This window comes from Genypterus blacodes, unplaced genomic scaffold (genome assembly GCF_046128005.1).
Source record: "Genypterus blacodes isolate CSIRO-AG114 ecotype Tasmania unplaced genomic scaffold, CSIRO-AGI_Gbla_v1 ptg000053l_1, whole genome shotgun sequence".
Classification (NCBI taxonomy): domain Eukaryota; kingdom Metazoa; phylum Chordata; class Actinopteri; order Ophidiiformes; family Ophidiidae; genus Genypterus; species Genypterus blacodes.
Window position 1 is genome coordinate 6,131,226 of NW_027466865.1, and position 13,786 is coordinate 6,145,011.

Genomic DNA, 13,786 nt, shown 5'->3' on the forward strand with positions numbered 1-13,786 from the left:
ATGAGGAAATGATTAATTTGTTGTAGAAAAAAAATAAATCGATGACATTTTCCAGTATTTTTTCGGGGAAGTTTGATGAATCTACCGTCATCTATTGGAAGATTCCTGACGTTCAGCCTTCACGCCCGCAGACTTCAGACTTCCCTGAACTTCAATGGGCTCAAAGTTCAGATGAACGGCGCTCTGATCATTGGCGGAAGCACCGCACGTCCATATCTAGGCTCTGTGCGGGGCGTCCCAAGTACGCTTCATTCAAAGCCACACACACATACACGCACGCACGCACACACACAAACACACACTCGCGGAATAAAGATGGAGTACTGCGGTGCGGCTACTTTCCTCACTTTAATCCTCATCAGTAAGTACTCAACTTGTTTTTGAACTTCGGACTTCGTGTTGTTTTCATCCTGGGGCGCGACTTTCCGCTCTGTCGATGCTGTGAAACGCGACAAATCATGTCCTCAGGGGCACAATGACGCTGTTTGGATCAAGTAGCTGTCGACACGTTTACCATTTGTCATTATCTTGCTTATTGTGTATATATAAAATGGTTAAATGTCACAATTACACGTTTGAATTACGCACAGGAGCTGCAGACGAGTTTCCAAATAAATCCAGCAAGCTTCCCGTCCACTTAATGCATCTGAATAGAAGTGATGTTATATTAAATTAGGCTTGGTATCTCCTTACAGCAGCTCTCACACACAGTGTGATGATACCAGGTGGGTTGTTTTCTGTGCATATAGTGGAGAAATAAGCCACTAACTCAATTTGTTTTGATCTAAATAAATGGCACCCTACTAAAGCTTTAATCCACCAAGACAAAGACTTCAACTTCATGCACACAATCTCCCCTAAAGTGATATAAAATGTGGAGTATGAATGTTATGAAGTTAGCAGGAGGAGTTGAAGTGCAGTGAGCTGCAGGTAAACAGGCGTGGCAGCAGGCAGTGGAGTGCAGTGAAGTTCTCCTGAGCTCAGTGCACATTCACATCCACATTCCTGCTGCAGAGGCTCCCTGGAAGCTGTACGGACTTGCAGGTCCCCCACTGCAGGACTCACCAGGACACGAGTGAATTCCATGTCCTTAGGGGGTTCAGGCGGCCGTGCCTGGATCTGCATTGTGTCTGAGGGGAAACACGCCATCCAGTGTGCCGGTGGCAAGGACAATGTTAGTCGTATGTATTATGGAGCTATTTCGGTGGGCTGCTGTGCTTTCATGAGTCAAGTGGTTATGATTTAGACACAAAAGCACCCCCTGACTCACAGGAGGGAAGTCAGGCCGGCTGAGATTGTTACAGGAGTTAGAAGACAAAACTCCTGCCCAAAATCTGCCATAAGTATTTATTCCTATAAAAGCTGTTTAATCAGATTTGGGTTACAATCGTACATTGATGCAAAAGGATCTATGCGCCCAGACTACCACTTTAACTATTCAATCTTTCTGTTCACAAGGCTCCCTCCTCCTCCCAACCTCTGAAGCATCCACATATGCATTTGGATTCATTTAGCTTTGTGTAACTGTTGGATGTGTTCCATCCAAAGAGAAGGACATGGAGTTGTTGGTGTCACTGTCATCACACAGGCTTATCTCTTCTCCTCCAGCTGACAGAATCTGGCAGTCGCAGTCCTTCAACGTCGGCACTGCAGGTGCCAAGATTTTCAGCGGACCAGGCAGGGAAGAGTTTGGCTACACTGTCCAACAAGCAGCAAACCATGAAGGCAAATGGTATGAATTTAATTCCTCCCCCGAGGGTGAAGTCTAATGAAAGAGGAATGATTTTCAAAACAAAGTGCTCCAATGTTTTATTCTTTAAATCTAGACTGCATGGTTTGGATTCATGTTTCCATCACACGTTTAATCATCGTCTCCATATACTGCAGTGTTCTCTAGGCAGTTAGTTAATTTTTTCCTTCGAATAGCAATAAAGCTGGCAAAGGTAATGTTTACTGCACACTTAACACACTCCAAACATGCCAGAGAACAGTAGTTTCCAATCATGGCCCTCATGGCTGCAACACTGCATATCTACCATCTCTCTCTCTCAGCGGCTACATCCAGTATGTCCACTTGATTGTCGGCATCTCCCACATGCCTGATTCAGCAAATCAGTTCAGTCTTGTTTAGGGGGCATTTTGGTTGCAGCACTAGACTGTGATAGAACAAAGCCAACACCAAAAACAGACATCGGTAGATACAGGCAGACACAGGCCACCGTAGATAAAAAAATAACACACATAAAGAAGGATAGAAGGACACAAGTTAGCAGAACTAAAGGCACAATCACAATTAGAAGAAGGACAATACATAACACTGTCGTCTGGAAAAGTTGTAGGTGAAGTACAAGTTTGTTTGTTTAACTCCCACCCATTTATAAAATTGAGTTAATCAGTAGCTGAAGCGTCGCACACACTTACAGCGCTGTGAGTGTGTGTGTGTGTGCGTGTGTGTGTGTGAGTCACTTGCAGTCTGAAGGAGTGTCTGCTTGTGTAACGGGGGGGAATGTACCTGGTGATGAGGCCTCTGCTTGTATATATACCACATTGTTATTCATGATGACGTGAGAGTGTCACGGTCAGTCTGCTTCCTGATACGCAGGGATGAGGTGTCCCACTTCCTGCGCTTTTCTTTGAAGCGCAGCCGCACTGACATATTACACCACTGATACAGTCTGTAAATCTGTGTCATCTTTCCTAAGCAGTACAGCCTCTTTTGCAGCATGTTGCTATTTCTGCTAGATGTGGATTTTGATTAGTAATGTTATTCACTTTAATATCAAGCAACACAAATGTAAATATGGAGCTGACGTGGATGTTTTCTGTCTCAGCTTGCAGAATCTTGTTTGCTGATTTCTTAAAATGTTTGAGGAGTTACACGCTAAAGCTGTTGCCACCTGTGGGTCGTGTTATTACATGAAGATTGACTGATAATGTTTTTTTTTACTGCTTTCACATTGATTTGCTCTTTGTTTATGTCTGTTTCATGTTTATGAGGAAGAGATGACTATCTGTGTGTTCTGCAGGCTCTTGGTTGGTGCTCCATGGAGTGGTTTCAAACAAAACAGGAAGGGGGACATCTATAGGTGTCCAGTCTCAGGGCCCAGAAACAGCTGTGATAAGCTCAATCTTCAGGGTAAACACTGGCCAAGTGTGATGAATGAATGATTTGGACTTACTGTAATATAAAGTCAGATTGTAAAGTACAAGCTGATTTGTTTTCTTTGTGGATGTATTCACAGATTCGATGCACATTCCAAATGTCAAAAACGTGGACACCAACATGTGCCTGGGTCTGACGCTCACCACGATTCCCTCAGTCAACAGATTCATGGTAAGCTTGAATAAAGAACAAACTGATAAGTGGGTCATCGTGTGTCTCCATTGGTCAGCTGATGGTTCAATCCCACCCAGGGATGTTCATTTTCAGTTGTTCAGATCACCGCATTCTGAACAGTTATGAAAGTTGTGTTACTGAATCGTCAGCGAAGGTTGTAGACATTTATTAAGCCTCTGCTCTCTTCTTCTGTGGTTGCGTGTGTGACAGATGTGCGGCCCCCTGTGGTCACAACACTGTGGCGATCAGGACTTCTACCCAGGAGCGTGTGCAGAACTGGATCCGCGCTTCAGGCCTCAGCCCGCGTTCTCACCCGCCGTGCATAGTAAGACAAGCTCGCCTTCACACCATTGCTGACTTCCACCACCGACTTTGATGGAGTCGCTCACTTATGTCAAGGACACATTAAACTGAACTTAATACCAGTGTCGTGGCATTTGCAGAATGTGGAGGACCCATGGACATTGTGATCGTCCTGGACGGCTCCAACAGCATTTATCCCTGGCCTCCCATAACCGATTTCCTCCAGAACCTCATACCTGCGCTGGACATTGGACCCCAAAGCACGCAGGTGAGAGCAAGCTTCCGTGAGCGATGTCATTCCCTACAGAAGCCTGATGTCATGCTTTTACCGCTTTTCCCGTTTTTTCCGTATGTTTTTACATCAGGTCAGCGTCATTCAGTACGGAGTTGATCCCAGATTTGAATTCAGGCTGAATGACTATAAAACCAAAGACGCAATGATTGCTGCCGCATCCAGAATCGGACAGAAATATGGCGACCTGACCAATACCTTTGATGCAATAAAGTATGCCAGGTTGGTATTTCAGAAGCACTGACATTGACTCATACATCCAGGGCCAGAGTGGCTCATCAGAAGGAATCCCTATGGGCCGCTCCAGCAGTGTGCCGCTCCAGCAGTGAGCCGCTCTAGCAGTGTGCCGCTGCAGCAGTGAGCCGCTCCAGCAGTGAGCCGCTCCAGCAGTGGGCTTACGGAGCTGATTAACCGGCCCACTGATGGAGCGGCGCCTAACTTAGACCAGCCCATACCAAAACATGGATTGAGAGGCCATGAGAGGCCCATGAGTGTTGCAATACTTAAAAATAGACAATCAAATTGATAAATTAGAATTAAAAGGTTCCTCAAAACAGCTAAAACCAGTCTGTTCTTCATGGAGGAACTCCCGCTATTGTGAAAGTGAGCTGCTCTGAGAAGTGAAACACACATCATTTATTAGATTTGCACATCACTCTGCTGGCCTGATGTAGCTGTTCATCCACCCTCCTCTCGTCGTCCCTTCTCTTAGTCAGCGGGGTTACCTACAGTCTAACGGGGGCCGACCGGGTGCCGCCAAAGTGATGGTGGTCGTCACTGACGGCGAATCTCACGACGACGACATCAGAGAGTCGGTGATTGCAGAGTGTGAGAGGCAGGGAATCACTCGCTTCGGCATCGCTGTAAGTGATCACATCTTATTAAAGCTTACATGCTGCATGTTAGTGGCTCTTATTTTCTTGTGATCTTTGTTTAAAAGCCCAAGAAACAGTATGCTTACATGAAAGAAGACATATTTTGCTGTGTTTTTGCTTGGTAGTATATAAATATTCTCTCTTGTCGTCTGTAAATAGATAATTCTGGAATTTGTCCAAATATCACATAATGCATCACTCCTCAAGTTCAGCCAGGAGGACTTATGTGAAGATAAAAAGACAAAGCTCGTTTGCTCGTTTCTTCTTTTGTTTTGCCCTTGAAGTTTTAAAGGTTTCCGTATTCTAGCATCACATCTAATCGATCGTGCTGTTCAACCTTGTTAAAATCACAAACCTAAAGTTTTATTTGGATCCGTTTCTGTCGTCTAACAGTCGCTGTTTCATCTGGTCTGACTTTCCTTTTGTTCTCAGGTTCTGGGTTATTACATCAGAAGCAACATCGACACGACAAATCTCATAAAGGAAATCAAATCCATCGCAAGTTTACCCGCAGAAAACTATTTCTTCAATGTGTCTGAGGAGGCGGCCCTGTCTACTATTGCTGGAGCGCTGGGGAACCGTATCTTCAACATCGAGGGTACACATTATATCCTCACCCTTCCTGTTGCTTGATGTGCCGTACATGTAATTTACTCCAGTCAGACGCTGCATGTTGATTCACACACCACTTCAAGAGCTCCTCTCCCATCCGGGCGTGCAACAACAAGCCTGTCACAGTTGGAGATCCCATCACAGATCAGAAGACACTCTGGCTTTCAAGCACATTCTGCACTTTTGTCTGATCCTCTGTGTAATTCTTTGTTTTTTTGTCTCTGGCGATGACACAACGCTGTTTACCCACAAGGCACTGGGAAAGGGGGCGAGAATTTCAAGATGGAGATGTCCCAGGTGGGATTCAGCGCTCACTATTCCAGCAACAAGGTACAGAGCAACACTTTGTTTACTTCTGACGCTGTCCGCTGTTGCGACACTTCACTCTCTATGTTGTATGTCCATGTTCTTCAAAATGCCATAACGTGATGTATCAATAAAACCTGTGAGGTGTGTTGGCTGACCTTTGACCTTTGCTGTTGAAGGATGTGATGATGCTGGGGGCAGTGGGAGCCTACGGCTGGAGTGGGACCGTGGTGCACCAGTCAGGTTCCAGATATGACATCCTCCCTCTCTCAGCCTTTGAAGGAACCTTGCAGGACAAGAAACACAGTTCATTACTGGGTAGGCAGCAGTGTGTTGTGTGTTTGCTTCTGTGTCGCATCAAATCTTTGCCTCGGTGTAGAAATCAGTTGTTATACTCAGAATAGTACACAGTAAAGCTTTTATTTCTTCATCTTGTAAGTATTCCTGTTGATTGTTTCCAAAGACATGCAGGTTGTGTGAACTGGAAACCCCAGATTAGAGGGATGGCTCAGAACTTATCAATCAAACATTTTGCAGTATTGTCACGATGAATCCATATAAAACCAACAGTAAACAACATTTTTTAATGTTTACATTTTATGCAAACTCAGCAGGAATTCAATTATCATTTGAGTCTCACACAAAATGCAGTTCTACCAATTATGGGAATTTAGCTCAAATTTAAACAATGCAAAGTTAAGAATCGGACATCAATATGTGTGTTACAGATCTGAAAGCAGCTGTTTGGTGATTGTTTCAAGTTTTACTAACCATCATAGTGGTGTTTCCCAGGTTATTCAGTCAGCACACTGAGCGATGGAGCTACAGAATACTTTGTTGCCGGGGCGCCTCGATCCAACCACTCCGGACAGGTCGTAGTTTACACCCTCAGTGCCCAGAAACAAACCACCATCATAGACTCAGAGAGAGGAAAACAGGTGACAGGCACTTGCATTCATTTCAACCAATACAGAGTTTAAAAAACCCATGAATACTTGTTAATGGCATGAATAAAGACTCAGTTGATGTTGTAGATTGGGTCGTACTTTGGAAGCGTCCTGTGCTCCCTGGACGTGGACAAAGACGGGGTGACGGACCTCCTGCTGGTCGGCGCGCCCATGTTCATGAGCGAGCAGAAGCGAGAGCAAGGCAGGGTGTACCTCTTCTCTGTTACCAAGGTAACAGCGAGACCGGTGTCATGAAACATCTCTTAAGTATCCCTTTGCTGAACAACAGGGAGGAGAGAGTAAAGATTTGTGACAGATAAAGACACAGACTCAGAGTATCACAACATAATGTGAAATCTGTTCTCGGTCTCCATCCCAAAGGGAATTCTGAACGAGCAGGGCTTCCTCAGCGGCCCGCCTCCCACAGAGAACGCCCGCTTTGGAACGGCCATCACCGCCGTCCCCGACCTCGACCTCAACGGGTACAATGACGTCATAGTCGGGGCACCGCTGGAGGAGAAAGGGTCGGGAGTCGTGTATGTTTACAGTGGCGTGAAGAAGACGTTACACAAGGGGTTCTCTCAGGTGGGAAGAGGAACAGCAGCTTCTCTCTCTCTCTCTCTCTCTCTCTCTCTCTCTCTCCCTCTCTCTCTCCCCCTCTCTCTCTCTGTCTCACGTGATAAATACATCACATTCTGTTGTTGACCTTTTCCAGAGAATCATTGGAACCAAGCTGCATCCTCAAATGCAGTATTTTGGAAGGTCCCTGGATGGTTCTAAAGATCTGAATGACGACACAATCCCCGATATCTCAATTGGGGCTTATGGCAAAGTGATCCAGCTGTGGTGAGTGAAGAAAAAGAAGAAGAAGGAGGAGAACAGGTTTGCGAATTTGTGAATGAGTGGGTTTCTTATTTCTTGTGCGGTGGCTACACTATGATTTCAGGTCTCGCGGTGTGGCATCAGTCACAGCTGCAGTTTCCTTCACCCCGGATAAGATCAGCGTCCTCAGCAAGCCGTGTGACATCGACGGGCGGAAAGTTTCCTGCTTCAACGCCAACGTTTGTTTCAGGGCTGCATTCAGGCCCAAGAACCCCGTAGGACCTGCCGGTACATGTGATTCCAGACAAACAAACGCCGGCTTACTCATCTCATGTATAAAAACTATAATTGAAATGTCCTTCAGATGTCTCCTACACGTTGACGCTGGACGCTGACCTGCAGGCTTCACGAGTGACCTCACGAGGACTCTTCAGGAAAAACAATGAACGTTTCATCTCAGAAAATGCAAAAATATCATCAGAGCCTTTGTGTCAAAATTTCCAAGTCATTGTTCAGGTACAACTCATTGCGTAATAATCATATATAGTAATATAATAGTTATTACATATTTAGAGGTTGTAACCGACTATAAGGATCCAATTTGTCAATGTATGTTTTCTTCAACAGGAGGCAGCAGATTTTGTCAACTCCATCAGTCTGAAGGTAGAAATCGCAGAGAGGAGCCCAGACGTGAACCCAGTGCTGGATGTGTTCTCGCCCGATGCCTGGGAGTTCTTTGTGAGTGAGACATTTGTAAAGACGTCCCCTCACTCTTTACAAATGTGTTAAGGGGAAAAACATTCAGACCTAATAGTTATATTTGCAGAGGTGTTTTGTACAGTTGTTGCAAATGACAAGGTGTGTGTGTGCGTCATGATTACCAGCTTCCAAGTCACGCAGATACACACACACACACACCGCTTGTTTCCTGCTCTCCTAACTAAGAGGCTATCCAAGAAAGTACATTACATTACATTACATTACGATCATTTGGCAGACGCTTTTATCCAAAGCGACTTACATTACATCATATTACCACCCTTCGCAGAGGGGGGAGCAATTGAGGGTTCTGTGCCTTGCTCAGGGGCACCTCGGCAGGGACTCGAACCGGCAACCCTCCGGTTCTTAAGCGGAAGCTCTACCCACTCGACTACTGCCTCCCCTAAAGTAAATATCATGTTCCGTGTGCCGTAGACGTTACTGTGTGATAAGCGTGATGATAACACACACGCACACGCACACGCACACACACACACACACGCACACACACACACACGCACACACACACACACAAACACACACACACACACACACAAACACATTCTGCTCTGTTGTCCCAGGTCCCCTTTTCTAAGGACTGTGGCTCCGATGACGTGTGTGTCAGTGATCTTGTGCTGAGCGTGACGTCGTTAACAAAGGTGTCTGGGTGAGTAACACAGCACGTTTATACACACGATGCCTTCAATGTATACAGGAATTTGGGAATCAAAGGCACCGTCGGTCATCATTTGTCCCAAAAACCCTGGAACATCTCTTGACCTTTGAGTCTAAGGCCCAGATGTTGTGACTTAGCAGATGGAACGATGGGAACAAAGGGATTTACAGAGACGCGCTGCACGTTTAAGTGTATTTTCTCACAGTCGAGCACATTTGAACTGTTTTGGTTCTGCAGCTGTGATAAACGTGCTTGTACACATTTGGTCCATTCCAAATCAAACCTGTAGACGGCATCCATTCATTGATATCTTGTCGTCTTGATCGTCTTTCCATCGAAGTGAGATTCACACTCATTCCTGATCTGAGGTCTTCCTTTGCAGCTCAACTCCTGTGCTGGTCAGCTACAATAAGAGAGAGCTGACATTTAAAGTGACTGTGAGGAACAAGAAGGAGAACGCTTACAACACACAGGTCCTGGCTTCACACTCCAGCAACCTCTTCTACGCCTCCATCACTGCTCCGGTGAGAGACACAAGCCTCACCTTTCATCTCTAACTAGACAGTACCATGAAATCAGATGTTCTTCCTCTGAATCTATTGTCTATCTGTGTGTGTGAACCGACAGAGAGACGGCACAGCAGTCAAATGCACCTCAGCCACGCAAACCTATGTGGTCGCCTGCCAAGTGGGATATCCGGCTTTAAAGGAAAACCAAGAGGTCAGTGCAAGAAGACTCAAAGAAGCTCTCTGTTCCTCTCAACTAACCATGGGGTAAAAGCTTCTGGTTCTTTCTTTGCAGGTGACATTTTGGATCAACTTTGACTACAACCTGAAGCAGCTGCAAAACCGAGCGGAGGTGAACTTTGAGGCGAAGTGGTACGGCGACGTCACAGCCAACTGAATACAAATACGACACGATCCACTTCTCATGGAGGATGTGTAATAATGTGTTCAACTTTTGTCGTTTGTAGCGATGGTAAAGAGGAACGACCGGCTGACAACAAAGTGGACATATCCATTCCTGTGAAGTATGACGCAGGAATAGTTCTATCCAGGTGATTGAACTTTTTGTTTTGGTGTTAGATTGACAATTTCGTACTCGAGTTTAATCAGTTGTGGCATTTTTTGTGGTTCCTCTGTCGTAGGAAGTCAAACATCAATTTCTATGTAGCAGATGAATCCTCTCCAGTGGTCAAGATAGTGAAGACTCTAGACGACATTGGTCCAGAGTTTAACCTCAAAGTGAAGGTGCAGTAAAGGAATCCGCCCTCATAAACACACTTTGGCCCTCTCATCAGCAATATTGACTGAAATACTTTTATTTGAAAGGTTTCAACGACCCACTTCCCTGTCAGCCTGCTGTACCTGACCATCGCTCTGCCAGTGACCACCAAGGATGGAAATCCGCTGCTCTATGTCACTAACGTCAACACAGACACAGTGAGTGTGCAGCCAAACACACGTCTCTAATAATAGTCAGATACTGTGAAGACACTAAATTGACATTAAAACTGCAAAGAGTAGTACAAAACGTGCAACTATACACACAGCAAGTACTATAGGTCCGATGTAAATTCAAGAAACGAGCAATCAAATGCATTTCTCATAGAGAAAATGCTTGATAAAGACTCCCTAACTCTCGTATCTTGGCTTCCGCAAAGTCGGGCTTTAATCTTTACATCCTGGTGATCCACAGAAGAAGAAGTGTCACATTTTGTACCTGAGCTGAGGTTGAAGTTGTCTCTCTGCCTGTAGGGGAGTCCTGTGAGCTGTGACTCCAGTGGCCTGGTTAACCCACTGCAGATCGGTGTGAAGAACCACACGGCGTCTTTCTCAGAGGAAAGCCTCAGAGGCATGAAGACGCTGGTCAGTCAATGATTTCATTTATTACAAGTCCAAATAGCAGCTTTGTTGAATATAATGTTTTCATATAACACCTGGTGATGCATGTGATCCTCACGAACAAAAACAATTTCGTTTTTCCCCAAACAAACTGTCAGGACTGCAAGAGTGCAACCTGCAAGTATCTCAAATGTGTCCTGAAAGATATTGAAGTCAAGACAGATTACTATGTGGAGGTGAAAACAAGGATCTGGACCGGCACATTTATTGCGGTAAATATATTGAACAATATATTGAACAGTAACTCCTATAACAGTTGCATGTCTGGCGACGTGATTGGAGGGTTGACATGTTGGCTTTCATGGTCACACACAGGCCACCTATCAGACCCTCGTGCTGACCTCCAGTGTGGAAGTGGAGAGCTCCAACCCTGACCTGCTCATTATCGGCCTCAAGCAGCTTCCAGTAAGATCACAACTCTAAAGTTTTGCTTCCTGTTCTGTAGTTAAAGGACTAGAGACTGAAGGTCTTAGTAAACAGTCTAAAGCCGACCGAAGCTCAGGCTGGTGATTGTGTCCTACAACACTGCACGCTGTAGCATCAGAACTCCGGTACAGGGCACAGAATGGCCATGAGTCATCTGGCGGAAGTGAAAGATGCTTTAGTCAGTGGAGAGACGAGTTGGCAGTGGCTGTAGGTTATTTAGAGAGAGAAATAAAGGAAAGACAGCTGCTCGTCTTCATTTTGTGAAGTTTCGAATCTGAAGTAGTGAATGAACCTAAACGAAGTGGAGCTCAGTCCTCTCTTCTTTACGACACAACCAGCAATGAAGGTGAGGGGCAGGTTTCACAAAGAACATGAAAGAGCCTGAATTACCAGTGTAGGAGTTTGTGAGGGTGCTGGAGGGTTTCTCCATACCATAGCCATATCATATTTCACTGTGGAAAAACAGAATTTAGGTTTGGATTCACAGAGACATTACATCAGATAACAAGCTCCCCTGCTCTCCCCTGCTCCCCTGCTCTCCTTGCTGTCCAGGTGGAGTTGACAGTCAGTAAGCTTGGAGAGACTGCTGACGTTCCGGTGGGGGTGATAGTGGGCAGTGCCATCGGGGGCCTGCTGCTGCTGGCTGTGGCGGTCGGGCTGCTGTGGAAGGTAAGATGATCGGTCCATTCATTGATTTGCCAACTGACAGGAAAACAATCAACCAACTGTCAATCAATCAAGCATCTGAAATGTTATTGATCATAGCAGGATGTCATTGATGATAATTTTTTCACTTAAGTTTACATTTACTTTGTGTATTGACTTTTGTTGAAAGAAGAAAGAACAATAGGTGATGATTCTTAGTGTTTATTTAATTTTGTTATCTTCATTTTTCATGTGATCCATTAGGTCACCTTTTAGGTTTTATACTAGAACTGTGTAACTGAATCTCATCTGTTCACTTTTCTAGTTTGGATTCTTCAAAAGAAAGTACAAGCAGCTCCAGACGGAGGCAGAGGAGGAGATGCAGACTCACGCACGCGACGATGAAGTGCTGTGAGACGCAGAGACAAACCCTCCGTCCCTCCGTCCCTCTGTCCCTCCGTCCCTCTGTCCCTCTGTCCCTCTGTCCCTCTGTCCCTCTGTCCCTCTGTCCCTCCGTCTTCACCGGGTCTTCACAGTGGATGCCGGAGTTCCTCACAGAGCCTCACGGACCCAAAGCCCAGACACTGGAAATGCTGATCTGCCCCTGCAGTGTGTGTGTGTGTGTGTGTGTGTATGGATTGCACATCGAGAAATTGCTGCTCTGCACTAAGTAAAATGTAAAATAGTGTTTTATTGTGATGTGATGTGAAATGATTACAACAATGACATCAGACTGGATGCATGTTGCAATCCCAAGTATCACACTGTAATGTTGTCTGCTATGTGAGTTCTGGGCAACAGCGTCACTCTGTCATGGAGATGGAATTCACGCTCGTAAATAACACTCATTTGTCAGACATCTGGACAGCAAACGTATCGTTGTCACTCATGCTGGCTGCCTTTTGATCCAATGTCCCTGATGCAGCTTTCAGGGCTTTTCTTCTTCTAAGCTGTTGATATGAGAGGTATGACTGCCAGAAACAGGGAAATATGGCTTAGTACAGTTTTGTGTTTGTATATACTGTAAATGAAGATTGTGATGTTGTATACTGCATTTGTTTTTCATATCTGTCTCTGTCTGTTAAGTAGTCGGCAGGTGGAATTATTAAATTTTATTGATGACATTTGGAGGTACTTGCGAGTAGTGATGGTAAATGAAACTGGTTCTGATTGTACTTGTAGCAGCAGGAATAGAGGGAGTGATTGCAGGGAATTATCCATCCATCTATCCAGCTCTATATTCTTACTTCATCTGTGCTGGAATGGGAAAGGGATTAAAGCCTATACAAGGAATCACTGGGCCAGAGGGGGGATACACCCTCAACCTCCCCCACGAGGCTGACACACACCAACGACACACTCATTCACAGTGGAAACAGACTTTACCATTGACAGAACCTTCATGTGGGAGGAAACCCACACATGTAAACGCCACACTGCATCAAAACAATTCAACTCCATGGGAATTCTGTTATCCTGACAAATAATTCACAAATAAAATATGTTTTATTCAGAAGCGGTTACACTGTTATTCTGTTTTATTCGAGAATATAGTGGTTTTGTTGAAAATAACCCAACTTCTGTGCATTGTGGGTCCGTGTGTTTTCATGCCTTGTTGGTATTTAGATGTTTTTGTTCATTCAGAGGGGAAACTCCTGCCCAGCATTGTGAGGGAGGAAGTTAGGAAGCTGGGTCTGGTTGTATTTGCACGTTTTGACCACAAGATGGCAGCACGATATTGACTACATGTTGACACTGCTGCTTATTGACCAGCCTGAACATTCTGTACCACTTTCATTCAGTGCATCAAATATAGTTTTTTGGATTTAGGACTCGTTATTCCTCTCCCTTCCTCTTGCTGGATCCCCTTTGGAAAGCCTGA

At 45.1% G+C, this 13,786-nt stretch overlaps 1 protein-coding gene across 1 annotated transcript; it reads left to right on the forward strand.

Annotated features, from left to right (window-relative positions):
• Positions 1 to 215: 215 nt before the first annotated feature.
• Positions 216 to 13,420, forward strand: itga2.2 (integrin, alpha 2 (CD49B, alpha 2 subunit of VLA-2 receptor), tandem duplicate 2). Its single transcript, XM_076151156.1, has 30 exons — positions 216 to 361; positions 1,609 to 1,732; positions 3,027 to 3,136; positions 3,243 to 3,334; positions 3,548 to 3,662; positions 3,781 to 3,908; positions 4,006 to 4,154; positions 4,645 to 4,795; positions 5,240 to 5,405; positions 5,673 to 5,749; positions 5,905 to 6,043; positions 6,518 to 6,663; positions 6,760 to 6,903; positions 7,054 to 7,257; positions 7,388 to 7,518; positions 7,619 to 7,782; positions 7,859 to 8,010; positions 8,122 to 8,232; positions 8,835 to 8,920; positions 9,312 to 9,453; positions 9,557 to 9,649; positions 9,731 to 9,807; positions 9,903 to 9,986; positions 10,077 to 10,179; positions 10,261 to 10,371; positions 10,687 to 10,797; positions 10,932 to 11,045; positions 11,149 to 11,238; positions 11,812 to 11,928; positions 12,230 to 13,420. Exons 1-30 carry the CDS (start codon positions 316 to 318, stop codon positions 12,317 to 12,319), a joined length of 3,567 nt encoding a protein of 1,188 aa, XP_076007271.1. The 5' UTR covers positions 216 to 315; the 3' UTR covers positions 12,320 to 13,420.
• The last annotated feature ends 366 nt before the right edge of the window (positions 13,421 to 13,786 follow it).

Coding starts and splice junctions, on each gene's coding strand:
- itga2.2 (XM_076151156.1), top strand. CDS start 316: ATGGAGTACTGCGGTGCGGCTACTTTCCTCACTTTAATCCTCATCA. Junction 8,011..8,121: donor ATTTCCAAGTCATTGTTCAG/GTACAACTCATT, acceptor TTTCTTCAACAG/GAGGCAGCAGATTTTGTCAA. Junction 10,798..10,931: donor TCAGAGGCATGAAGACGCTG/GTCAGTCAATGA, acceptor ACAAACTGTCAG/GACTGCAAGAGTGCAACCTG.